General features: G+C 41.0%; 1 protein-coding gene across 3 annotated transcripts in view; it reads left to right on the top strand.

The window, feature by feature from the left end:
* LHFPL3 (LHFPL tetraspan subfamily member 3) overlaps positions 1 to 25,736 on the top strand; it is a 232,125-nt gene that overhangs the window by 135,149 nt on the left and 71,240 nt on the right. For all 3 annotated transcript variants that reach the window (XM_058022557.1, XM_058022559.1, XM_058022558.1), the window contains exon 2: positions 22,530 to 22,766. In XM_058022557.1, the coding sequence (XP_057878540.1) occupies positions 22,530 to 22,766 (237 nt within the window). The remainder of the gene's footprint in view (positions 1 to 22,529; positions 22,767 to 25,736) is intronic.

The raw sequence follows: 25,736 nt of genomic DNA, 5'->3' as shown, positions 1-25,736 counted from the left end.
CAGTTTAAAAAAAAATCTAAACCTCCCCTGGTGCATTTTGAGGCAATTTCCTCTTATCCTGTTGTGTTACTTGGGAGAACAGACCGAGCTGGCCGCAGCCTCCTGTCCGGCAGCTGTGAGAGTGCCACGGTCACCTCTGAGCCCCCTTTTCTCCAGGCTGAACACCCCCAGCTCCCTCAGTTCTCCTCACAGGGCTTGTGCCCCAGATCCTTCCCCAGCCCTGCTGGCCTTCCCTGGACACACTGCAGCCCTTCAGTGTCTGGTAGTGAAGGGCCCAGAACTGAACATGGGATTCAAGATGTGGCTTCACCAGGGGAAGCATCACTGCCCTGGTGCAGCTGGACACACTGTTTCTGCTACCAATTCCTCCTAACAGGATTATAGTCACACATTAGGGTATTAATGATGAACCCAGAGCATAAGAATATCCAAATCCTGGCTCATCTATACACAGAGAGCAGAGATAACATTTTTAACACAGCTGAGTCAAAGTATTTATTTCCTTTACAAAGGCAAATGTCTCCCTTTGTTGCCTGGCCTGTTACTGCTAAAGCAAAGGATCATAAATCCCTAAACTGTGGAATGGGAGGCAGAAAAGGCATGGCAAAGCCTCTTAGGGTGATGACTGAATTTCTAATTAATTGCAAAACAGTTGATAGTTTATAGGTACTTTGGCCTTTGTCATCTGCACTTTTCACTTATGACTTCCTTCATGTCACTTCATGCAGTTTGGATTTACAGTGCAGAAATATTGTACTAGACGGAGACCAAAAGCTAAAAGTATCTTCTAATTCACTGGCATGCTTCAAAAAGTTTTTCTCACTTATGAATTGCTTCAGATAATTTGCAGTGATGTATTCTAGTTGATAATCTTTTTCTTGACAAAAATTTGTTTCTTTTCCAAGCATAGTCAGAGCTGTCCCTCGTTTGCTCAGATGCAGTGTTGACCAAAGCAGGGGAGATGCACAATACTCCAGTTTACATGTGTTTGTGTGGAGGGCACATTTGCACTCAAGTGTCCACTGAGTCCCTGTACAGCTACAGAGGATGCTGTCAGTCAGTACAGCCAGTGGCACCTGAAGGGATATCCAGCTCACCTGCAAGCAGACACATTCAATTGATCCGTGAATTGCCATCCAGACACCACTGACTGTATTGACCACATCTCCATGGACTGCAGCTGAAGTGTAAACAGTTCAATTTATCTGTCCTAATCTCTGTGTACAGTGATGATATGATTGCTGGTTGTTCTTACTCACGTCAGATTGAATTACTGAATGGAGCTAAAAGAAATCCTGAAATCAATCCTACTTGGAAATATTATGAGCAAGAACCTCTTACATAGCTGGAAGTTTGGCTGCTTAACCAGATCTGCCTGAGTGTTTGAAGCACCAAAAACTGAAGTACTTAAAATCACCAGCTGTAATTTTGTATATTTCCACACCTTATTTTCCACAAGTTTTAAAGAACCAAAGGACCATAGTCATCATGTTCTTTGAGTGTCTGATTAATAGAAATAATTGCTGTGTCAGTAGATCAAGGGGAAAGATTTATAAAGCATCCTTGCCCCTAGTCACTTCCCTTAATGCTGGTAAATACGGATCCACTGCAGGTCATGGACCCAGGAGAGCAAATGCAGCTGCATATCCAGGTACCTGCAGCACAGGTTATGGCCATAGGCTATAGCAAAACCCTCCACTCATGGAACAAATACTTATCAAAAGCTTTTAGTCTCCCTGCACTGGTTTAGGGAGGGCACAAAAGTCAGAATGGATACAGTCACATTTGTGCCTTTGAAGCTCTACTGTTTGAGACAAGGATCATATTTCTGCAGCTTGAGCCTGGATGTTGAAGTGCCTAAAATGTCCTACATGTACCCATGAGTAACTGTTCATCTTGAATATTTTTGGGTAAAGAAAACTGCATTTTATAACAATTTTTATGTGAAGTTTATAAATCAAACTCTCTATTTCTTCATAATGTCTGCAGAGGGACTGACATTGGTGCCATTCAATCAGTTTTGCACTTGACTTCAGTAGAAGCAAAGATGGCCCCATGGTGAATACAAATCCAGAAGAAATTACACCCAGGTGCTTTTCAACTAAAAGTTTATCCAAGTCAAAAAAAAAAAAAAACAACCAAAACAAAACAAAACAAAACAAAAAAAAAAAAAAAAAAAAACACAAAACCACAAACAAACAAAAGAAAGTTTCTTTATTTTGAGAAACTGTAGCCTCAGTACCTCAGGCTGGTTTATACATATTGTCTTTCTCTACAATGTATTTACATGGTAAAATCTGAGATCAGGTGCAGCCTTTGATGTTGAAGGGCGTGTTTTATACACAGCTTTACTTAATAAATTCCTTCCCAGCCAAATGTACTGAAGCGCTGCAGTGTCACACTGTGAAGTACAGTCTGAGTAGTTAATATTACCTGGAGAGTATAAGGGAGAGAATGTTTTAACAATATATTCATGCTTGAAGCTTTTAAGGTCTTGTGCATATCTATTTACAAACCTTAGATATCTTGGATGCATTTCATCAGTGTCAGCCCTAATATAAGTCTTCCCTGAGCAAATTACACAATATTATCTAGGTAGTAAGTAAAATGTAGTGATAATGTGGAAATGTTGCCTGGAGTTTGAAGCTGTTAAAGCATTATGATCCTAGACACTATTATTAACCTATCAGGGTGTTTAAATATGTCAGATTAGCAGTCTGACAGCAGAAGGCTGGTTCACATTCCAGAAGGAAAAAGGTGTGTGCTCAAACATATCTCCTCACATAAGAGCTTTAGAAACAGTGTTATGTATGAAGCCTGAAATCAGTCAGCTCAGGTCTGGAGTGCCCTGGGTGACTTTATGATGTTTGTATCCCCATTTGTTTGTTTAGCCCAGAAATAAGTTTTGCACTTGTAAGACTGGTTCTGCGAGAGAAGGGGAGAGAGAAGAATAGAGTTTGTGCTCAGGAGCTGCACTCACTGCTCCAATTCCTGCTCCTGGACTGTCTGCAGCACGGACAGACAGACAGCAGGACAGAGCTCTCCTTTGCTGCCAGTCAGTTTTTAGCTGGCTGGGGCAGAGCAGCTCCCTGACAGTGATTTTCCTGTTCCTTGGGGCTGCCCAGCCCAGCTCTGGAGCGAGCGCCCACAGAGCCCCTGGAGCTCCCACCTGGGCTCAGCAGGGCCGGGGCTGGGAGAGGCTGAGCCAGCTGGGCTGCAGCCACAACAGGGACCTCCTGAGTCTGACATCTCTTCAGAACAGAGAGAGGTTTCATTGTTTAATATAATTTCATTTTTGTACTGGTGAATGCTTTGCCTGTTAAATAAACAGGTTTTTTCCACTTTTCTCCAAGGAAATATTTTTCCAAACCAGCTGGGAGAGGGGCCGCTTGAATCTGCTTTCTAGAGGAACCCCTTTAGAGGTTTTCTCCCTAATTTGCCCTAAACCAGGACACCATGGCAGTGGCAGAGAGGATCTGCCCATCCTAAGAAGAGGCTGTCCCTCCAGGGATGACTTTTCCAGGGTAGAACTGAAACATGATCTTTTAAATGATGGGTCCATGCTGGATCCAGAAAGTTCCCTACCATAAATGCAAGAGTTTGGGGTTCAAAACAATGGTGACCCGAAGCTTTCCATTTCTAAACAAGAGTGGGATTTAGGAACAAGATGTATTGCGTAGAGCAGACCCTTCAATGTGGCTGCTAGGCCCAGTGCCCAGAGAAGGAATGGTGCTCACAGTGCCAGCAGTGCTCTGCTGCTGGTGCTGAGCATCTGGGCTGAACAGCTCATCCACAGGGAGACCACGCTGGGAACGGGTCCTGTGTGCTTTGGCCTCAGCGTGGGTCCCAGCAGAAGGCTGGAAGTGCTGGATTTGTTTTAATTTAGTTTAAATTATTGGATCTGCGTATGACCCTTCAGGTGTGCTTTCCGTACTTCCTTTTAAGAAAATGTCAAAATCTTTCACATGCAGGTAACTGTTTGAATACACAGTGAGATTCACTGTGGGAGGTGACAGTACAGACACAGAGTGTGGGGAAGGAAGGAAGGAAGGAAGGAAGGAAGGAAGGAAGGAAGGAAGGAAGGAAGGAAGGAAGGAAGGAAGGAAGGAAGGAAGGAAGGAAGGAAGGAAGGAAGGAAGGAAGGAAGGAAGGAAGGAAGGAAGGAAGGAAGGAAGGAAGGAAGGAAGGAAGGAAGGAAGGAAGGAAGGAAGGAAGGAAGGAAGGAAGGAAGGAAGGAAGGAAGGAAGGAAGGAAGGAAGGAAGGAAGGAAGGAAGGAAGGAAGGAAGGAAGGAAGGAAGGAAGGAAGGAAGGAAGGAAGGAAGGAAGGAAGGAAGGAAGGAAGGAAGGAAGGAAGGAAGGAAGGAAGGAAGGCCTGAGGGACCATCACACAGCATTCCCATGTGTCAGAAACATCCCATGCAGTCAGCCTGAGGCAATGTCTGAAGGCACCATGATTCTTATCCAGCAGGAGGAAATACATAGTTATTCTCATGAGGAAATATATAGTTATTCTCTAAAACAAACATTTCACTTATCAATGTGGCTTATAGAATTTACAGCTGCTGTATCAGCAGAGATAAAATGCAGTGATCGTGGACTAAAATATTGCATCTTCTGTGGCAGGGCTTGGGAGAGCAAATTTATTGATTTTTCTTGGGAGATGCAAATACTCAAGATCATCTGAATTTGCAAATCTTCATTATAACATAAGAGCAAACGGAGCACTGGGCCCTTACAAAGTTCAAGTATTTCCCTCCAAATCAGCCCTACAGCAGTAATCTGTGAACTCTGGAGCTTGGGGGAAAAAAAGACAACTTTAAACTCTGGAAATCTGACTTTTATTCTAGTATAATGAGGGAGAGAGAAAAAAAGAGCAAAATAGTTTTGAGGAGCATCTAATAAGAGGCATAAAACCTACTAATCCTTCTGCAAAAAACATTAGAAGGAGGAAATCTGCCAGAAGTCCAGGAAGATGATCAAAGAATAAAGTCTCTGAGAAGTGTATGGTAGAAGTCTCAGAAAAAGTCAGAGATATTCTAGGAAAACAATCTAAAATAAATCTGCACACACAGTTACTTTGGAGGAGTTTGGGGAGGTTCCCACACTGGAAGTCTTTCTTCTATGAGATTTATTGGACGCTCTTTTTCAAACTGAAATGGGGATAACAAAGTTCATGGAAAAGAAATAGACTAAATGCATGATAATGGATCAGAAGGATCAACAGTAACAGAGTTTTAAAGGAACTTAAGGATAGTGTATTCAACATTTCAACAGCACTGTCTAACCTCTTGTTTAAAAATTCTTTGGTACTAGAAGTGGGAGATAGTTAATTTTATATCAGTTTTCAAAGAGTTTAGAGGAGAAAAAAGTTACTGCAGAACAGGAAGACGGTGGCTGTATTGGCAAAGTGATAGAAGTGTTGATTTAGTGACCACTTGAAAACATGACCTACAGACTGGGGACAGTCAGCATGGATTTTAGAAGGGGAAATTATGGTTCAATAGAGTAGATCTGCAAAATGCTCAGGCAGGGAGTGCGGGGATAAGCAGAGGCAGCAAATCTCTACAATACTAGGACAGCTTGAGGGGGCCAGGACTCTTCCTCCCCTCAAAACCATGATACAGGGTCTGGATAAAAGTGGGAATACGTGGGTAAAAATATTATTGACTGTAATTGCCAACCCAGAAATTAAGAACCATTAAAAGAAACTCACTGGTGGAAATTTTAAAATATTTTTTTTCTGTCATCTGATGGATAACTAAGCTGTGGAAATCTTTACCTCAGAATATTATGGACACTGAAAGTTAACAAGAATCAAAGGGCAAAATTAGTTGAGGAAGGAAAAATTCATGTAATGTCCCTAAATATAAAGATACCCTCACTGAACTGCAGATTGTGTGAGACTGGCAGAATGCCCCAGGGATGTGCTGCTGCCCACTGCTGGGGACAGGGTGTGGGGATATGGGAATGAGAATAATGATACAAGGAGACAATGCTAGGTGACCTAGCGCACCTAAATTACTATTGTTTTGTTCTTTTGAGCTTTTCAATTACACTTTCTTGGGTGTCCACACACAGATATATGGAGAACCAGATCAGTAAAGATATCTGGGTTACCCATTCCAGCAGATTTTCAAAGGAGCTGAAACAATCAAATAGAGGCGGGCAGCTAAATAATATATATTCATTTGCTGTCAAAAGAAATTCTTTTTCTTTAAAACATATCATCAGAGTTGGCATTTATTCAAATGGAAGCTCACAGACCTTATCTCCAAGTGTTACAGAGTCTGTTACAAAGAAGTTTCATATCAGCAAGGGCTGTGGCTCTGTAGAGGCTGGATGTATTATTGGAGGTGACAGAGCTGTGATAACCAATGCTCCTGCCTGCTGGCACTGGAGTAGGGATGTCCTTGTGGGACTCCTTTTTGCCCTCAAGGTGAGCAAAAGTGAGTTGCTCTAATAATTTGAAACAAAAAGAATTGCAATCTTAAGACAAACTGTCAGAGAAGTGTTTAGCACTTATATTTGTTACTATACTAAAAAAGGTTTGTGAGGATTTTGATGCTTGAATAATTGAGACTAGGGATAGTTCGAGTGGCCTGGGCCCCAAAGGTGTAGACATGTAAAGCATTCAGATAAAGCCCTGCAAACACCAAAAGCAAATTAAAGCAAGGTCCCTGCAGGAAGTTTTGAGAAAAAATATACATCTGCATCTCACTAGAAAGGGAAAGCAGGAATGTGTCTGAGTGACTGACAAGGGAGCAGTCAGCCTGCAAATGTTGTTGACATGTTCAAGGATGAAGGAAACAGGCAGGAGAAGATGGAGAAATATCTGCAGGAAGGATCAACTGAGAAGTGGGGGAAATCCTTGCAGGGAAGTTAGAGGAAACACTTGAACAGAAAAATGAAGGAGCAGACTGGAAGACTGAGAAGAAAGAAATGAGAGTTCAGGAGCATCTCCCAAAGTTGGGATCAGATGCCGCCTCTTATTCCACCCTTCTGTACTCTAGATATGTTTACTGTGGTCCCTTTTAAATCTCTTACATGCTGGGTCCACACCAGTGCACTGTTCTCATACCAAAACTGTGGTAAACTGTTCATTTTTATGTTCCCTTTCATTCAGTTCCCTTGGGTGGCTGGAGGTCTTGCTCCAGGAGCTGTGGAAACCATGGAAGCTGCAGCCAGCCAATGCTCCCACCTGCCTCACTGAATATAAGGGCACATTTCAGTGGCACTCCTGCGCTGGAGGGATCAGGAGAGGATCCTGACTGGTTGAGTTTGAATTGCAGTTTCAACTGAGTTTCATCCATGAGGCACGGCTTAACTGAGTCTTCAGCAGGCATTCATTCACACTGGAGGCTGCTTGGGTGACTTCACCCTCACAGATAAGACACAGATACCCAAAATATTTAATGCTGGCACCCATCTCCAACAAAGAGAGTATTTTTTCGCTTCTCCATTTCAGATAAATGTATAGGTAAATGTTTAAGCTTGAATACAATCTGTCTGTCATGTTGAGGACAATGTATAAACCCTACCCATTGTGTGCTGTGTGGAAAGAGGATTGGCAGAGAGAAAAAATATCCAGAGCAACAGATGGGAGGTGACGTGATAACTGTCTGAGTAGTGGTAACCTTAATCTAATTAGTTTCCTAATCAAGATTAAGAAGACACCAAAGGCAAGAGAGAAGGTGAAGAACAAACCTGTAATCAATAAAACAAATACAAGATGATGAAAGACATGCTGATGGATAGGATGCAGGAGAGGAGGGAAATCACAGGAAAAATTACCATACGTTCAGTCAATATGAAAACAAAGTATTCAGACCTTGCATCAGCCAACATGAACAGAACAGGAAAATGTGGGCAATGTGACAGGATTACAAACCATTTTATGGATAACAAAGGGACAACAAGGGTCAGCAAGTTAAGCAAAAGTGGTGAAAATAATTTTAAAAGTATATAGGAATTTGATAGAAAAGAATGGTGGCAAACTTGGCACGAAAAATCAATTGCCAATAAAACTCAAATAACACCTTTTCTAGCTCTGATGAAAATGCACTTTATTTTTGAAAGAGTCTCAATAAAAACAGAGCACTTACAGTTTTTCTCAGAAATGCTTTTGTGTTGTATTCAGTCAGTAGAGTTCACACTGATCAACCTGAATGTTGGAAATGTTTCCACTGAACCTGCTGCACTCTTTATTGGCAAAAAAAAGTTTCAGATTAAATGTTTCACTCAGTACTACCAAAAATGAGAGGTACTTTGACCTAGTAAGAGGAAAGACATTATAGCTGGCAGCCCTGGCTGACAAAGAATGTTGAGGACACATACCTATATTGAGAGAAACTGAAATCCAAGTAAGTGAAGCCATTATCGTGTCTTGCCGCACAAGGCTCCAAGTGTGGCTTTGCAAAGGATATGACAGAAAGTCTGCTCACAGTCAGATCAGGGTGGTTATATTCAGCTGGAATAATTACTTTTCTGAGGTTTTTTTCTGACTTGGCCACAAGGATTTTATTACAGAAATAGTGGCTTGCTTAAGCAGAAAGATTTTTTTATTTGAACTGGTGAGATAAGGATAGTTATTTGCCCTGCTCCTCACAGCCCTCCTAGGCAGAAGCAAGATAGCCCCAAGGTGGTACAGGGACATCACAGGAGTCCCACAGGAACACAAGACAAGCTCCAAAGAAACAGCCCTTAACTGTGCCTTTTAAGGAATTCATGCATTCAGCGTTGGGAACACAGAAGTTAACACGTGAAAACATAATTCTTGAATACACAAATTACTTCCACCAAATTTATAGCAGCACCTTACTGCCCAGTTCCCATGGTCACACTATTATTAGTACAATTCAACTAATAATAGCATTTTCTTGCTTAACAAAAATTATTCTAGCAATGAATCCAAATAAAAATACTTTGCTCTTATTGTCCAGTTTACTACTGGGCAAGGTCAGCCTAGCTTCTCTGGTCAGTGAGGTAGCTCCTATGTATTTTATTTATCAGTACAGAATATATAGAATATACCAACAGAATATATAGAGTATACTAACAGCTGAGGTTACTTTTATTTAACACTGTTGTATTTCTCTGGTCTCAGGTTGCTGCAAAGCTGTAGAGTCCCATCTTCACAGGGCTCTGCACAGGTTATCTCAGCAATTTTTATGTTTCTCTCGGTTTTAATGAGATGCTATTTGTTACATGGTATTTTGTCTTCAATACCAAATATACAGAGTCCATACAGAATGACTGCTGCTGTACAGGTTTTAAGGAAGTTGGGTTTTACTGTCTCTGTATTTGATATCTCTGGAGTTGCATGGCATCTTGTGCACTTCCCTTTGTATTTCTGGGGTCCCTGTCTTTCAAGTGGACTAAGAACTCCACCTTTCCTCTCCTTCATACTTCAAAGCTGGACTTTTGGAGAGAACTAGAGAACCTGTTTTCGATAGGCACATGTCTTCATCATCATGATAAGGGTGTTAGTCAGCAGATTTAAGAATGTGTTGCCCCAAACGAAAGATTTCCATAGAAATTTTCATGAACTCTGAAATAAATCTGGTATAATTCCAATGCATTTGATTGTGATAGGTCAAGAGTTTTTAACTCTGTCACTTTTGAGTACCACTTTCCAATGCAAAGAGACCTGTGAGACTGAGAAAAGAATTCATGGGTGTCACGGGTAATAGAGGTAGGAGAGGTAGGAATGATGCATTAAAGATTGCTGAATTACTGAAGCCAGGGGTCATTCTGATGGGATGAGTTCTTGAAGTTTATGTCTCATCTAGACATTTATTTTCAAAAAGCAAGTAATTTGAATGACAAGATACTGGATTGTTTACAAGGCAGATGTTATATTTTCTGTACATTTATTGAAATGCTCAAATACCTTTCATGCTGTCTTTCAGTTGCTTGCAGTGTAGTGATAGAAGCACTTGCTGCCTGATGCATTTGGGAACATTTTGATCTGTGTGTAGAATTGTTTTTCTGATGCCTACCAGAGTGAAACTAAAGCAGTTACTTCAGGAAACAATTTCATTATACAGATTTTCAGCCATTATTTATTTATAGAAAAGGACATGGAGCTCCAGAACCTAGGAACATTTTTGAAGGAAGACACAGTTATTGCAATCCCAGTTGAACTCTTCTTTCCTCTGGCCCCATCTCTGATCCAGCTGGGTTAGAATGCTCTTACTCCCTTTGGAAACAGCACATCTGGTTCATTCTTCTAAAGCAGCCAGTGGGCAGCATGCCCTGGAGGGGTTTCACAGGTCACCTAGCAAGCCCTCAAGCTTCATACTCAACTCTGCAAGTACCCACTCTTCTTTTCTGGCAGACCATGTCAGTCTCAGTGGGTTTTGTGACCTTGTCAGGTTTTTTCCCTTTGCCTTGCACTGCTGCTTTCCTTACATTGCTCCAGTTCTTTCAATATCTGACCATACATCATCATTTCTGAGGCAGAAATCACCAGCAGTGGTTTATTAATTGGCATTGCTAGAAGTTTTAAGTGGAGGGAGATCTGCTTTCTGTGACTTGTGGGCATCAGTGCTGAAAACCAGCACTGTTGTTTGCTGTGGCTGTTTGCTGGGTTTGAAGTTTACCTCAGAGGCATTGCAGCACTAGAATGCCACATGTTCTGGACTTCCAAAATGTTCAAAAGGCATTACAAATGGTTATCATAAACCTAGTCAGGACTTGAAATTGCATGTGCACACACACAAGGGTTTTCTGAATACTATACTGGTAAACTTTGGTGTATAGTGCAAATCTTGGGGTTAATCAAGTTACAGGCACAGAAATATACTTCTGTAGAAGTGAAATTCCAAAGTTAACCCTTCCAGTTAGGAACCAGTGGGGGTATCAGGTTTACCAAATCACTGAGGCAAGGGCTGTGGTGATAGTACTGAACAAAATTGGACACATTACTGATCAGACTGACTTGATAGCAAATATAAGATGACATGTGCTTTACAATATGGAGATATTATTATAAGATATTAAAAAATAATGTAGAATTCTTCCATATTTTTTCAAGTATTTCAAATTTTATCAATACTGCCATGCCTAAAGCAATGAGTTCAGAAGGCTCAGCAATCTCACAGGTTTGGCCCTAGGTAAGAATAGATTTCCCTCTAACAGGAAAAAGGCAGAAGACAAAATCATCTCCAGTGTCACCAGTCTCAGTCCCCAGGGCTCTCCCACCATGCAGGCTCCGATGCTCGGTGGGGGAGGCAAAGCCCCTGATGCCTCTGCTGCCTTCAGGCTCTGTAAGACATTGGCTTCTGAAAGGCAGCAAAGTCCTGCTGTCAAATGTCAGCTTGAATAAAGAGGCAGTGCAGTGGTCTCAGGGCCTATTGTCCATTTCTCTTTTCTCCCAAGGAAAGCTGCTCAGGGATCAGGAAGAGCTGTAGCAGAGATAAGTGAAGAATAGCACATGACAAGCTGTGCAGGCATAAAGACAGGCAGGTGCCTCAGGGGCATTGAAAGGAACTATACAAAAGTCAATGCCTTTATCATCTGTTCAGAACTTGTCTTGCCTCTCTGCCAGCCCATTTGCAATATTGGCTAGCACTGCTTGGGAAATCAGATTTAAATGATTGGAATGACTTTAGTTAAATCTTAGCGTTCCAGCTCAATAACAAGGCTGCCTCCTGCCTCCTTCCACTTCCACCTTTTTCTTCAGGGAAAACTGCCCCATATTGCTGCCTTTCAGCTCCTTGTCTCTTCCTCATATTCAGCTCATCCTCTCAGCAGGCCTTTTGCTTTGCATTGTCCACTCCCCCTTGCCTGCAGCATAAAGGTGCCTCAAACCCTGACCCGCTTCCTTCCTATCTCACAAACCCCTCTGAGGTCCACGGATGGGTTCCCTCATTCAGAGGAGATGGGTAGCAGGGTGGGGGCTAGCTTTGGGAAGGCTGCTGATTTTAAAAAAAGGGAACAAAACCAGTCTGGGAGTAGATCTTCCCATGCAGAGCTAGCTGAAGCCTTCTGGCAGAGTACATGGAAGAATTCCCAGCCCTGGGAGAAACCACTGAATCCTGACCAGATTTAATACTTGGATCATTTGTCCCAATAGTCTTCTGCCCACTGCCTCAAAAAGGGCAAGTACAGTTCCTGCAGGTCCAGGAAAGCATGGCACTGGCTCAGCTGTAGGGCATTTCTTAGCAGAACATTAATGCTTTACAAAAGACAAGAGAAGCAAGAGCCTTCCCCTTTATATATATATATAAAATGCATTATATTGCTCAAACCATAATGCTCAAACCTGGAGCTTGGCTTCAGTGCTGCTCCTGCCCTGAGGCTCAGCTGAGTGCGGTCTGCACTGCCTGCGTGTCCATCTCTGCAGCTATTGCAAAGCTCACATCCTGAGAAAAGTGATGATCCTGGGTTTCTGGTGTCTGAAGATACTTGATGCAAGACCTCTGAGTTCTTGCAGTTATCTTAAAGGCACTGAGTAGTCAAATTTAGCCTCACAGCAAAACGCATCCTAATAATATTTTAATGTACTGATCAAACTCCATCTTTAATAACTATTTACAGCATACACTTGGACAACTTCAAACTTTTTATGGCATGGCCACAGCTACTGAATTTGTGCCAGAACCTATCCCCTGACAATTCAAAACTGCCTTCCTCTTTACAGCCTAAATGTATTCCTGGATGGTTTATATGCATTTGTTCAGATGCCAAGACTGCCCTTTCAGTTAAATAGCTCTTCCCCGTCCCTGGGACCCATTCCCTCGTGTTTATACTGAGTAATCATAAAATTCATCAGTTTACTGTAAGGCATGCAGATCTGTTTTCTAGGCAACGCTGCCACGGCTTTTTAAAGGTTTTCACCTCCTTTTTTGCAAATGAATGCTTACTGGCTGTGAAGTTGTTCATTTTCAGAAAGAAAAGACTAAACTTGGTATTTATTATAGATGCCACTATAGGCTTAGATGTAGAAATTTTCTTTTTAGATTAATATCTTTTGCTTCTTCATTCTGTTTCTGCCTTGATAGCCAGCAGAGTTTTGCTATTTTTTCCCTGAAAACAGTGGCTGATGCAGTCCCAGACTTCCTCTCTTGCCAGCACATTCAGATTTGCTTGCATTTGCAGTAATTTCAGAACAAGTTGGAGGCATACACTGCCCAAATCTAAAACCAGGCTGTTGTAGAAGCATGGTCTTTGTCAGGTCAGCTTGGATGAGATCTGGCAGGAAAAGAAAATCACTTTATGCCTCTCTTCTTTCTTTCTTTGCCATTACATTTTAAAACCTTTAATAATGGAGGGGAATGACAAATTTGTACACAGACCATAGTGAGAGAGCCCAGCAGTGAGCTGATTCTTTGCCTCTTACCGTCATTTATTCTGTTAGATTTTCATTTCAGTTTGATTTAAAGAACATTTATTTTTGTTTTGTAGTTCCATCAAGCTCCTAATTCTTTGGCCGCTCTTCCCCCTAGGTTTTATTCTTTATTAATTTCAAAGATTATCTCTCAACCTCCTCATAAGAACATAGGCCAGGAAAAGAACTACTAAATCCTCATATCTAGTTCTGTTATCATGAGCAGTTACAGCTTCACGCAATATGTTTCCTAAAATGCCTCCTTACATCCTAAAATAACCTTGCTCTGATTAACTGGTCATTGCAAACACCACTCTTCTAAAGCTTAGACACCACCAGCACCAGATGTCTAGAGCCTACATTATGCTTTAAAAAGTCCCCCTAGTACTGCCAAAACTCTTTCCCATTGGTTCCCTTGACTGGTGTCCCATGGTCCTCCAAGGGATGACCAACATTCACATTTTCTCCATCATTTGTCGTGACAGTCTTCTGCATTGACAGTGCCTCCCATCAGTGGATTTAACTACCAGACCTCTACTCTTGCCAAAGCTGGTAACGAAAACATGAAATGATTGACATCCAGGCTGATCCTTGAGGTGCCCAGTGTATCCTCACAACAGCTGGAGGCTTTTCTTTCAAGCCAAAAATGACAGCTCCCTATGAACAAAATGCATGGACACCTTACAGTCTCATGTTAACCTCTTTTTTCCAGTTAGTAAGTGTTCCTGTATGACACAGGATCAAATGCTTCATGAAAAGTGTGTTGCTTTGTATTTCTTTCCATGTTTTTAGCTATTCTTTCCTTCAATAATTGGCCAAAGAACTGGGATAAAATTGAATGATGGCTGGTTGTTCCAATTGATTTTCTGTTCTCAATTTTGTCTTTTTTTTCCTAAAATGTAGGTAATGCATCTGCTCTTCACCACTATCTCAACAATGAATTTGATTTTAAAATCCTTCCTAACATCTTTGCAGTTTAATGTGTTGGTTGTTTCAGTGTTTGGGGTTGGAAGGTGTATTCCTCCAGTTTGAGCACATTATGATTGTTTTTGATGCTGTGGATTTGGAGGCATGAATTTCCATTTCCAAATGCTCACACCAAGCAGTCACAGCATCATTCTCCTCTTCTCTGTCATCCTCTTCATTGAAAAATGAGACAAATAATTAGGCCCTAATTCCTAATTCCCAGACCAACTCCATATCTGCTTTTCTCCTTTCTTTATTAATCTCACTGAAGATTATTCAACTACTTGTTTCAATTTGTCTTAGAGTTAGCACAGCTTGACTTTTAGAAAGCTATCTTTTAGACCTGCACTACCTAACCTTCAAAATGTATCTTTCATTGCAAATAATTTTCTTTTCCTGGAATTTCTAAGCTCTCCGCTCACATCTTTTTTTTTTTTTCTTTTTTTTCCTCAAGGCTTTTTTGGGAAGATAGGTAATGAGAGTAAAATGAAACAGAGTTTGTTAGTCATCGATACAGAGCTGAAAGTATCCCTGGAATTTCATTTGTCTTGTCAAGATACTTCAGAAAATTTATATCTTTGTCCAAATAAATTCAAGGTTTGCCCCACAATTAGTATGGACTTCTTTAGTCTAGTTAACTTGTTAGCAGTTTCTTTAGCCTTTTAAAAAGTTCATCCACCTAAAATATGCATTAAAATCCAGGTTCAGAAGCATTTTTGTTCCCATATTATTTAATATATTCTCATTTTATTTAAATTGAATTGACTCATGGTCATTGAAAGTGAGGTTATTTTCAGCTCTTCCTTGTCTTTACCAGAAGTGTGTTTAAAATATCTTGGCTATTTGGATCAGTAACTTGTGGTGGAATGTCAGCTGTATATATCTCAAGAAATTCCTGGCCTATGCCATGTTAACACCTATTCTCCAGTCTGTCTTTGTTGAATTTATTAATTAATTAGATCTAGTACTTGTCAGTATGCCATGATATGTTTTGGCTGAAGAACAGGTTCTGCAAAGAGAAGTTAACATTGAAGTAGAAAGATGTAGCACTCCTTTGGGACTGAAATAAACACTTTCAGTGGTAAGTCTGTGTGAGAAAAGTGCATTTTGGATATGGCCACAGCATCAGAGACCCTGCCTGAGTGACAGCTGAGCCCAGCACAGGGGTTTGCCTTTGTTCCTGCTGTGATCTCTGGGCACGGACCCCAGCTGGCACCCAGACCTCCTGACACACATCCTGTGGCACAAAGACACGTGATGGAAGACTCCAGGGGGCTGTGACACAGTTCTCATGTTATTTTAGATACTTTAAGAAGAAAATGAGAAAAAAAAAAAAATAGCATCAGATCCCAGGCCCTTTGGACACCACAGGAGGTGACACAGCATGAGTGTAACTTTTGACATGCACCACCTGTGGGTTTCCAGCTCTACCACCTCCCATACCTGATTCGTCCTAAAGAAATATTTTTATCTCTGGTTGTATATGATTTCAGTTTCCTCACTCTTCATCAGTTAGTCATCTAACTCTGCTACAGCTATTAGCAATGTGTTCTCATGACATTCCTAAGGATTTTTTGCCCACATAGTGATTTGGCCTGCATCCTTTAGTAGCTCCCAGCTTCCATATTTTTCCTGGACAATAAATACCCATTTCAAATTACCATGGCTGGAACACCAGAAATTGTGTTCTTTCACAAGGAGTTATATTGGGACCCACCTTGTGGATCACCTGCCACACACACTTATAAAATCTATTATGTTCTTACATTATTTTTATTCTCCAGCTAATATAGCTGTTGTACTAACTAAATAATTCATAGAACTACATTAATCTCAAAGTTTAATTATCGTGGCTAATGATCAAAACTTGGAAGTTAAATGCTCCCAAGATGATACAACCCCACACAGAATTTCTGTTTCTATCAAATCAAAGAATTCTCTACCCAAACATGAATCCAGCACATGAGGTCTAAAACAGGTCCCCTTGGTGTTGTGAAATTTCTCTTACAGTTGACTTAACTGAAGTAGATTGCACTATCATTGCTGTTCTTTTCTACTTATTTACAGTTTAACACATTTCTTCATATAGCTTTGCTTCACTTTCTCAGTTGTTTCCATCTTTCTGAACAATTCATGTTCTGTAGTGCTCATCTTTGGATATAGCTGTCAGTCATCCCTATTTCTGTTATGTCCAGCTTCACATCTTGCAACAGCTGATCAAATTATTCCATTTTGCTGCCTAAGCATAACTAGCAGGCATCAAAATATCTGCTACCTGTCTGCTCAGCCAGTCTTCTCCCCCTGACCATAGCACCCACCTCACTACCACTCTCCCCAATACTATTTTCTTTATCTTTACTGTCCAGTCACTGAATGTTTGGTCTTCTTTTTCCCTTTTCTTAAAATCAGCATGTGAAATACTTAATATTTTATATAACATATCTTAATATATATATATATGTATATATGTATGTTCTTATCAGATTTCTTATCAGAAAGTCCAGGCCCTAATAAGTCAAATGGCCATAATTGCATCATGTCTTTAGTATTATCACAGGAATGCAGTAGAAGATTCTCCTTTTTCTCCTTCTTAGCAGTCTCTATAAATATTCTTAATCCTGTGGAGAGACTCAGGCTTGTCTATATTACCAAGCAAGATGATATGAAATAAGAGAATAAGCAGATTAAAGTAATTACTGCTGAAGCCTTTTGCATCCTCATCACATGGGACTTTAGGGTTTTGCCTCAAATCAGAAATAGTTCTGTTTCCTGGACCCAATGCCCCCATTATACATATTGTTTAACTCACTTTGCTCCTTCACTTTTGGGGAGGATGTTGATGGGAGCATCACATCAACATCCTGCAATTCCACAGGGCACCTTCCTCATGCTGCATGGAAGCTCAGGTCACAGAAGTCCAGATGGGATTTTATCATTCCAGCCCTCTAAGAACACTGCCCTTGAATCTTAAATTTTTTTGCACTTTTCTCACTGACTGCCTCATACCCAACAGCAGTCATGTGGCTAGCAGCCATCTATGAGCACCACCAGGAATTTTCAGTCTGCTTATGCACAAACTAACAGGCTGTGTCATCTCTTTGGGGATCCAGCTGGCACCTCTCTGAAGAGCCTTTTCAAAGGTGGGCATTGTACATGGCAGCCTTCAAACACAGGATCAAGTAAGAGGTCATACATGACATTTGCCTTTTTGTACTGCACAAGAACTGTTCCAGGTATTGTGGAAGCTCTCCATAGTTCAAGAGCTTTCTCTTAGGCACAGGGTTTTGGGTGATGAAGCCCACACATTGAGCCAGAATTTTAAGGTCCCTACTCAATGTTGAAGAACTTATCTAAATGAACTTCTAGGCTCCTCCAGAAATACTCTGATTGCATGCAGCAGAACTATTTCTGTGGATGGCATCAGTAAATGGAGAGAATTATGGCATTCACTTCAAAATTGCACATTTCCTCCAAGCCATGACATAAATATAAACACAGAGGATTATTGTCCCACTGAGAAGTGCAGTCCACATCACCTGGATCAATCTCAGTTGATGGGTGTGTAGCTTCTGTCTTCACTCAGGATTGTGTTTGACCCTGTGTCTTCAGCCAACTCCACTCAGCATTTCCTTTTTTCCCACTTTCCTTTTTTCCACTCAGCATTTCCTTTTTTCCCACTTTCCTTTTTTCCACTCAGCATTTCCGTTTTTCCCAGCTACAAGCTCCTGAGAGACTAATCCCAATCACCAACATGGCTGGCAAAAACTCTATTCAGTTTATTGGAGATTTAATGGGTCACTGTTTGCAAATACCATTTTGGGGGGGTAAAATAAGGAAACAAAAAACCTCTTACAGTTTGGAACCAGAGAGGTTTAAAGACTCTTGCATGTGAGGGCATGGAAAGAAAAGAGATGGTCAGCATAATTCCCATTCAATTTTTTTTTATTCCTTTATCAGGATACTTGCCATCCTCATACTCTACAGGCAAGCAAATTTGGTCTGTTGTCAGGAAAAGAATGAAGATGAGAGAGGAGTCCTGCCAGCGGGAATTTCTCAGCACTGGTTTCCTGCATAGCAGTCAGCTTTTTTTATAAATAGAACCTCATTTCATGCAATGATATAATATTAATCTGTCACTGTGTTTGGCACAACCATAGGATAGTGAACTGCTTGTTTGCTAATTACCATTTGAGCTCATGCACAGAGCACAGTCTGTGATAATATTAGCTTGGTCAGAGTCACAAGTCTGTCAGTGCCAGCAACAATTCACTGTCTGTTTCCAGTCTCTGGAAGTGTTGTATCTGCATCCTTTCATCCCACGAGGTAAAAATCCTGGCTCTCTCTCCTAGTATGAATAATTTGTCTTGTCACTCACAGCCCTAGAGGAAAACCATGTGACAGTTCCTGTTAGCTGTTCACACGAGAAAAAAATGTTTAAGAAGAAAAGCAAATATATAAGGCGTTTTTAAGTACTTTTATTAATCACTTTTTGAAAGTTTTAAAAGCTCCACCAGACTCCAATATGTGGGAGAAAGGAACGGTTTGGGTGGTGAGGCACTGGAAGAGGTTGCCCAGAGAACTTGCAGATACCATCCCTGGAAATGTTTAAGGCTGGATTGGATGGGCTCTGACCAACATAGTGGGTGAATTAAATGGTCTTTAAAGTCCCTTCCAACACAAGAGAGTCACCTTGTCATCACAGGAGAGGAAGAAATGGAGGAAACCCAGGGCCACCCTTACAAAGAGAATAATCCTGCCAGGAGCTTTCTCAAGCAAAGGGAAAACCTGTGGATGTGATTCTTGTAAGTTTTATAGCTGCCCAAATGATTCTGAATGGTGTCAGTGACACGAGTCACTCATTTATCAGTTCCCCTGCTGCTTATCATGAAGGCCCTTGGTTAGAGGGGTCCTAGGCTGGGCTGTCTGTCAGGGGGGTGGTACTCACCTGATGTACCCAGATCTCACACAGAAGGCTGCTTCCAACCAATATAGATTTAACTTTTTCCTTACTTGAATCAAAGAGTCTGTAGGAACTGATGGTTTAAGAGTTTTTATTTAGTCAGTGAACTTTTCAAATCCAAACACCATTACTACTTAGCAGTAGAACTGTGGTAGCTTTTGTTGCATTTCCATTTCGGTAACATTGCCATTACAGACAGTGGAAGTTAGACAAAGAGATGGGAGCCATGTCAGTGTTATAAAATCATCTCTTAGCAGTTTCACTGAAATTACATAAAATAATTTCCATTTCACAAATTTGTATAAAACTGAAAGTAATTTCCTTGTAGAGAAAAGCCTTCTAATCCTCTGTAGCAGAATTCAAATGTAAAAATTTCTAGCAATGCAAAGTAGATCTGTTGGTGGATTTCATATCTGTCTTTTCAATCTTGTAGCTGATAAAAGAATCATTATTTGTTTATATTATTGAGCAAGTCTGTGCTCTTAAAGGCATTCAGTGCAAAATATTCCCTCAACAAAAAATGACTCAAGGTTGACTAATCTTACTTATGTTACCCTCTACAGGTAAGGTATGATTCCTGCACCTGAAGATGTTGACTAAGTAGTCATCTAATAGAAAGCATCTTAACTGTATAGGGAAAAGAGAAAATAATAATAACCCCTCCTTGATATCTGTCTTTATGCAAAGGAATCTAGTCCAGACATTATTTACCCATGTGTCTTATTACCAAGAGAAGTCCAACTGCAACCAACAGAATGACTCCAGAAATTTAAGGAAGTATATCAAAGAATGCAGGAACAGAATTCAGGAAAGATGAGTTAATTGGAAATCTGAGGAACACAGCTGGGAAGCTGTACACTGAATTCCTGAGATAAGGGTCCATTTTTTTAATTACCTATGTGCAAAAGAACAAAGTTAAATTACTTTTAGGAAGTACTAAGAATGTGTCTGATGTGCTGTATAATAAAAAATCGACAGAAATGTTGGTATTTGATAATTATTCATGCACAATTAGCAGAAAAATTCCACATCTATTGATCATTAACTGAGTATTAAGCTTTCTCACATGTTAAGGACGATTAATAAAAGTAAACTGGCTTTGGTATTTGCTGTTATATAGTAAATGAAACTTTGCCAACAGTTAGCTGGGTAAATATGGACATTTTCATGAACACAAGAAGTTTGCAGATTTACTGCATTGTTTGAGTGGAGTTCTTTTCAAGTATGAGGGAAACAAATGTGAGGGCAACTCCACTTTTTGGAACTGTGTGTAACCAGTTCAAGAAAATAAATTATTGTACTGTTTGTCTCTAAGGCCTTTGAAAGATCTTATGTAATTGTGTAAATGAGTTAAGGCAGACAATATGTAATTTACAATTTGTCCAACCTTCATGTTCTGAGTAGACTCGTCATTATCTAATCTTCCATGTTTCTAAGCCTAACTGTCCTTGAAAGGACAAGCTATTTTATTTTCACACAAATTGGCTGTTCGGGGGGAACTCGTCAAACACCTTGGGTGCATTTTCTGCAGACATGCTTTCAGGACATTGTCTACTGCAATTTTGTAGCTGTCAAAAGGAAACTACCATTCTTGAACTCTCTTTACACATCCCTCTTCCAGTATTTCATCATATTGATCCACTCTAAGTCTGTTTTTATTTTGTGGGCATTAGAGGTCTGTGAAATGATAGTGCCTATGCTTGTCCAGGAAAGACAAGAAACCTGTCACAACGACAGGAAACCAATCCCACGGTGACAGCAGCTGTTGGCTGCACAAGCTACTTGGTGTATAAACTGTCATTTCCCAACAGAGGTCTGACTCAACAAAAACTTAAAAGGCTGAAAGCCACACAATGCATTCTTTTCAATTAGCACATTCACCTGCAATTTTGAGCATATAATACAATATTAAGACTTATAAAAGAAGGTTTAGGTTCCATTGTATCTCATCAGCCATGCAAAGATGGAAGGGCTAATGGAGGAAATGTGACTGTTTCCAAGTCACTATGAGTAACTGAAAGGTATTTCCCAGTCACTAAAGGTAATTGATGAGGTAACTGAAAGCATATGGATTTTCTGATTCTCTTAGATGCAATAAAAACTGAAGAATGAACCCATTCAACATAATCATTATTTTTAGAATTTTCTTATGCTATTTTATTTTTGTATGCTATGCTCTCCTGCTGAAGGTGACTCTACCTGGCTTCAAGACAGGCATTACCAGAAAAATTCTGAGATTTTTGGTCATAGGTCAGTTTGTACAACACCAAGCCTGCTGGCAACAAATAAGGCCCACCTGTCCCAAAGAATTTTGTGTCAGGACTTAGCAGAACTCATTGAGAGAGTTTTAAAGTGGATTTGAAGGAGAATGGGGACATATCCAGGCTTGACAGACATAGGATATAGGAAGAACTATATAAACCATCCCAGTAACAAAAGAAGGCTTAAGAGCATCTCAAATCACAAGCAGCCAGAGACACAATCACAGACAGGACTGTGGGAGATCCCTTTCCACCCCTGCTGGGATACTGACACAATCAAATATTTCCATAAAGTCCTGTACACCAATGATTGCAGTGTGGAGGACAAACAGGAGGAACTGGAGATCTGTGTGCAGTGCCAGGGCTTTGCTGTCATTGCAATGGCAGATGTGTTGGGACGGCTCCCATGGCTGTAATGTCAACCTGAAGGGCTCCACAGAGCTCAGGACAGACCAGGCAAGCTCTGGGGTGGAGTTTCCCTCTGTGAGGCAACACTTGAAATGAATTGAGCCCTGTCTTTGGGTGGATAGTGAGAAAGTCCAGTGTTTATGGTTAGGATAAAAGGGCAGATTGCCAGGAAGGATAGGTAGTTTTTTTGCTCTCTTTTAAGCTGGTTGTTTGCCTGATGACTCGACAGTAACCTAGTCTTACCTTTGAATATCCAGGTTACTAACTATTTTCCCTTTTGGTTTTGTGTGGTCCTTCCATATTGCATTGAAGAAATTGGTCCCACTAGGAAAATGTTATTGTACTGATGCAAAACCTGACCAGGGATCCAGGATGTAACAGCTTTTTAAGCAAGGTGTGCAATTGATGTTGCATCTTGGGTTTTTATATTAAATACTTAATCATAACATGTAATTGTGTGACTTGTTTTTTTTCAAGTAGCCTAGCTTTGCAGTTCAGGATGAAAAATAACTAATATGATATTAATGATAACTTTGTAGGTTCTCAACAAAATGAAAGCTCGGTCTCATTATCCCATTGTTCTCCTTTTCTCTTTTCTCCAAGCTGCCTGTCTCGTCCTGGGTTGTATGATTTTTCCTGATGGCTGGGATTCAGATGAGGTAAAACGGATGTGTGGTGAAAAGACAGACAAGTACACGCTGGGGGCTTGTTCAGTCCGCTGGGCATATATCCTGGCAATTATTGGAATCTTGGATGCCCTGATCCTCTCATTTCTGGCATTTGTGCTTGGAAACAGACAAGACAGCTTGCTAGCAGAGGAGCTCAAGTTGGAAAACAAAGGTAGGACTGCTTTAGAAACACTATTGTTGGGTGGCCTCAAGGGCAATTGTTTAAAAACAATAATCAGTTTCGATTTCATTTTATGTTATGCTTAAAAGTTGGCATGCTGGCTTACTTCCTACATTGCTGGGAAAGAATAAATGCAAGGGGCAGAGTAAGTTTTGCATTTCAGCCTCCAAAAATCTGAGAAAGCTCAAATTTGATGTAATTTCTGCCCTATGCATGAACTGTCCTTAGTTTTTAGAGCTGTAGATGGGATGTTATTGTGTTACTCACTTGTACAGTATTTCATTAGCATTTAATTTTCACTGTCTCCATCTTTTCCTGTACCCCATGCAAGATTTGCTCACTTGGTTGCTTTAGGATTTTGCAATGTAATATGGATATCTGTAATATGGCATGTGTTTTAGCACAGTGCCCAGCAAGGGGGCAGTGCTGGGGGTGGCAGTGACCTGTGTATGGGACTGCCCATACAGCAAGGAACTGGTGGGCTGAGGATCAGAGCCTGGATTGAAGAAGAATCCTAGTTCTTCCTGGAATGTGCTGCTTTGAGCTCATGAGTCAGCTCATGGGAATCTAGGCTGCTCTAGTAACTGAATACTCATGCAATGCTTTGGGGATAAAACTCATTTCTAGATTAAGTACATGAAAATGGCTTGAACCAGTAATTTATCACACATTTGCAGGAATGGAGATGTTTTTTAGTAAGTGTGTGCAAGCCTAGCTTATTTCTGCAGCCCCTTCCCCTTGTGCTCCCCTGGCATCCCAGCTGAGTATCTGATGGGATAGATACCACAGAGGGCAAGTCCCTGCCTTATCTTTTTAATGAGCCTGTTGTCCCTGAATCTGTCTAATCCCTTCTAAACCTGCTGATACTGTCAGCTTCTCCAGCACTGCATGGCAGCAAGTTCCTGAAGCTCACTACTGACTGCTAAAGAAGTACTTTCTTTTATCTGTTTCAAATTGATCCCCTGCTAGTTTCACTGACTGTCCCCAAGAGCAGGATTCTGCCTTCAGCTCATCTACCACCTTTGTAATTTTGTGGGCTGCTTCTAATAATAGCAGAGGTATCAGGAACTTTTCACCACCAGATTGCAGTTTGGCAGCCAGTGTTGTGTGAAAATAGCTGGCCTCAGTGCTGGTCCAGAAGAACCATTATCTGTACACCTGTACAGTGGCCCCTGCTTGCTGGATTGCAGTCAGCACACTCAGCCCAAAGATAAATGGACTTGAAGATTGAATTCCAGATACAATTCCAGATCTGGATGGAGCCTACTAATGTTGTGAGTTAAGGATAGTCTGTGTCACTTGCAATTGCATCTGTGCATCTGTCCTGCAGGTAAACTGAGGGCATCAGCTTCAAGGACTATCCCTGGGACCCTTTCCTGTAAAGATAATATTCATCTGCATTTGGAAATCAAAATACTTGTCAGAAGGGCATTCACAGCTATGCCACAAGTGCTTTTGGCATCACCACTATGTCTGATTTGTCCATACCATATAGATCTCATGTACCCAACACTACTTGTATCAAAGAAATGCATCTGTTTTGGCACCTTGTGAGCAAAAAAACAGCTTCTGGAGCCTCCTCACCTCTCACATTGCTGGCACAAACCCTTGCCAGAACATTTGGTCCTCAGCACGTCAGAAAAAATCATTCAGCAGCTCAATTTCCTTGGATTAAACACAGAAACATACCACACCATTGGCTTCAAGACAAACCAGAACTCAACAAAAAGGGACCTGCCCCACTCTGCCCTTCACAATCAAGCCTAATGATCACCACTTTTTAAACTGTCTTTCCAATTAAGTGAAAAGGAGTCAACTTGGCCTCTAAAAAGGACGTTCTTGTCACAAAAAGCTTTTGCTAAGCAACAGCAGGGCAAGTCTAAATGCCCCTGAGCCCCCCAGCATTTACCCACCTGCACAGCCTCAGCCCTGAGGAGACCCAGCAGGGACGCAGCAGTGGCATCAATCTGTACCCCTGTGCACTGAATACACGAGTGCTTTGACACTTACCCCATAAACCACATCCCCTTGCCCCCTTTCAGACTAAGGGATAGTGGAGAATACTCATCAGCATCATTTCACAGGCAGAATATCCATGCATCTCTTGGAAATGGTCAGGATGTGAAAATACTGCTCTGGGCAAATAGCACTAGCATATCTCCCATATAAACAAGGAGATAAGATATGGATATAGACAATTCTACCCTCAGCTTCCCAAGCTGCTCCTACAATGTGAAGTCAAAGCCCTTAAAACAAGTAACCACGAACCAGAACTTGCCAGCTGGTTGACACTTTCTACCCTCCTTACTCTCCAGGTTGTTGAAGGCTTACATCTGAACTGCAGCCACTGCAAAATAAACAGGCTTAAAGACAGCAAGTAAGGGAATATTGTTTCTTTGTTATAAAGCAGCTTTCAGTAAAATAAATAAAATTTTAAAAAGTAGTGTTGCACAGAGATTTGCACACCTTTAGCTAGAGAATCCTCTTCCCCAAACAGGAATAGCCTACCCATGGGATCACTGCTGCAACAGGAAAGCTTCTGCAAAAGCTGTATGTGAAGCTGAGTGACAGGAGCTCACCTGCCCCATGGAGGGATGACAGGACAGAATGCTCATCAGCTATCATCCTTTAAAAAGAAAATAGCTCAGGATTCAGTGAACATGCAAACTGCTGCAAAATTGCAAAGCCCTGCTTGTCAGCATGTAGTTTCCATGGCATGCACTCACAAACATTCAGGCCAACTTGTGCAAAATTAGGTACATCAGTATGCATATAGAGACCAAATTTAAGTTTTCCCAGATAGCTACAACACATACAAGAATTACCAGCAGCTCTGGTAGTAATATACAGTACAAATGCAGAAAGAATACAATATACCCGTGTTATCTGTCCAATATAATTATATAGTCCCTTTTTGTAAAGTTATGTACCCCCAACTCCTCCTGATATATAAAAAGTCAG

The sequence above is a fragment of the Melospiza georgiana genome, chromosome 4 (genome assembly GCF_028018845.1).
Source record: "Melospiza georgiana isolate bMelGeo1 chromosome 4, bMelGeo1.pri, whole genome shotgun sequence".
NCBI lineage: Eukaryota > Metazoa > Chordata > Aves > Passeriformes > Passerellidae > Melospiza > Melospiza georgiana.
The sequence above is the reverse complement of the archived record's forward strand: the minus strand, read 5'-3'. Positions and strand labels throughout refer to the sequence as shown.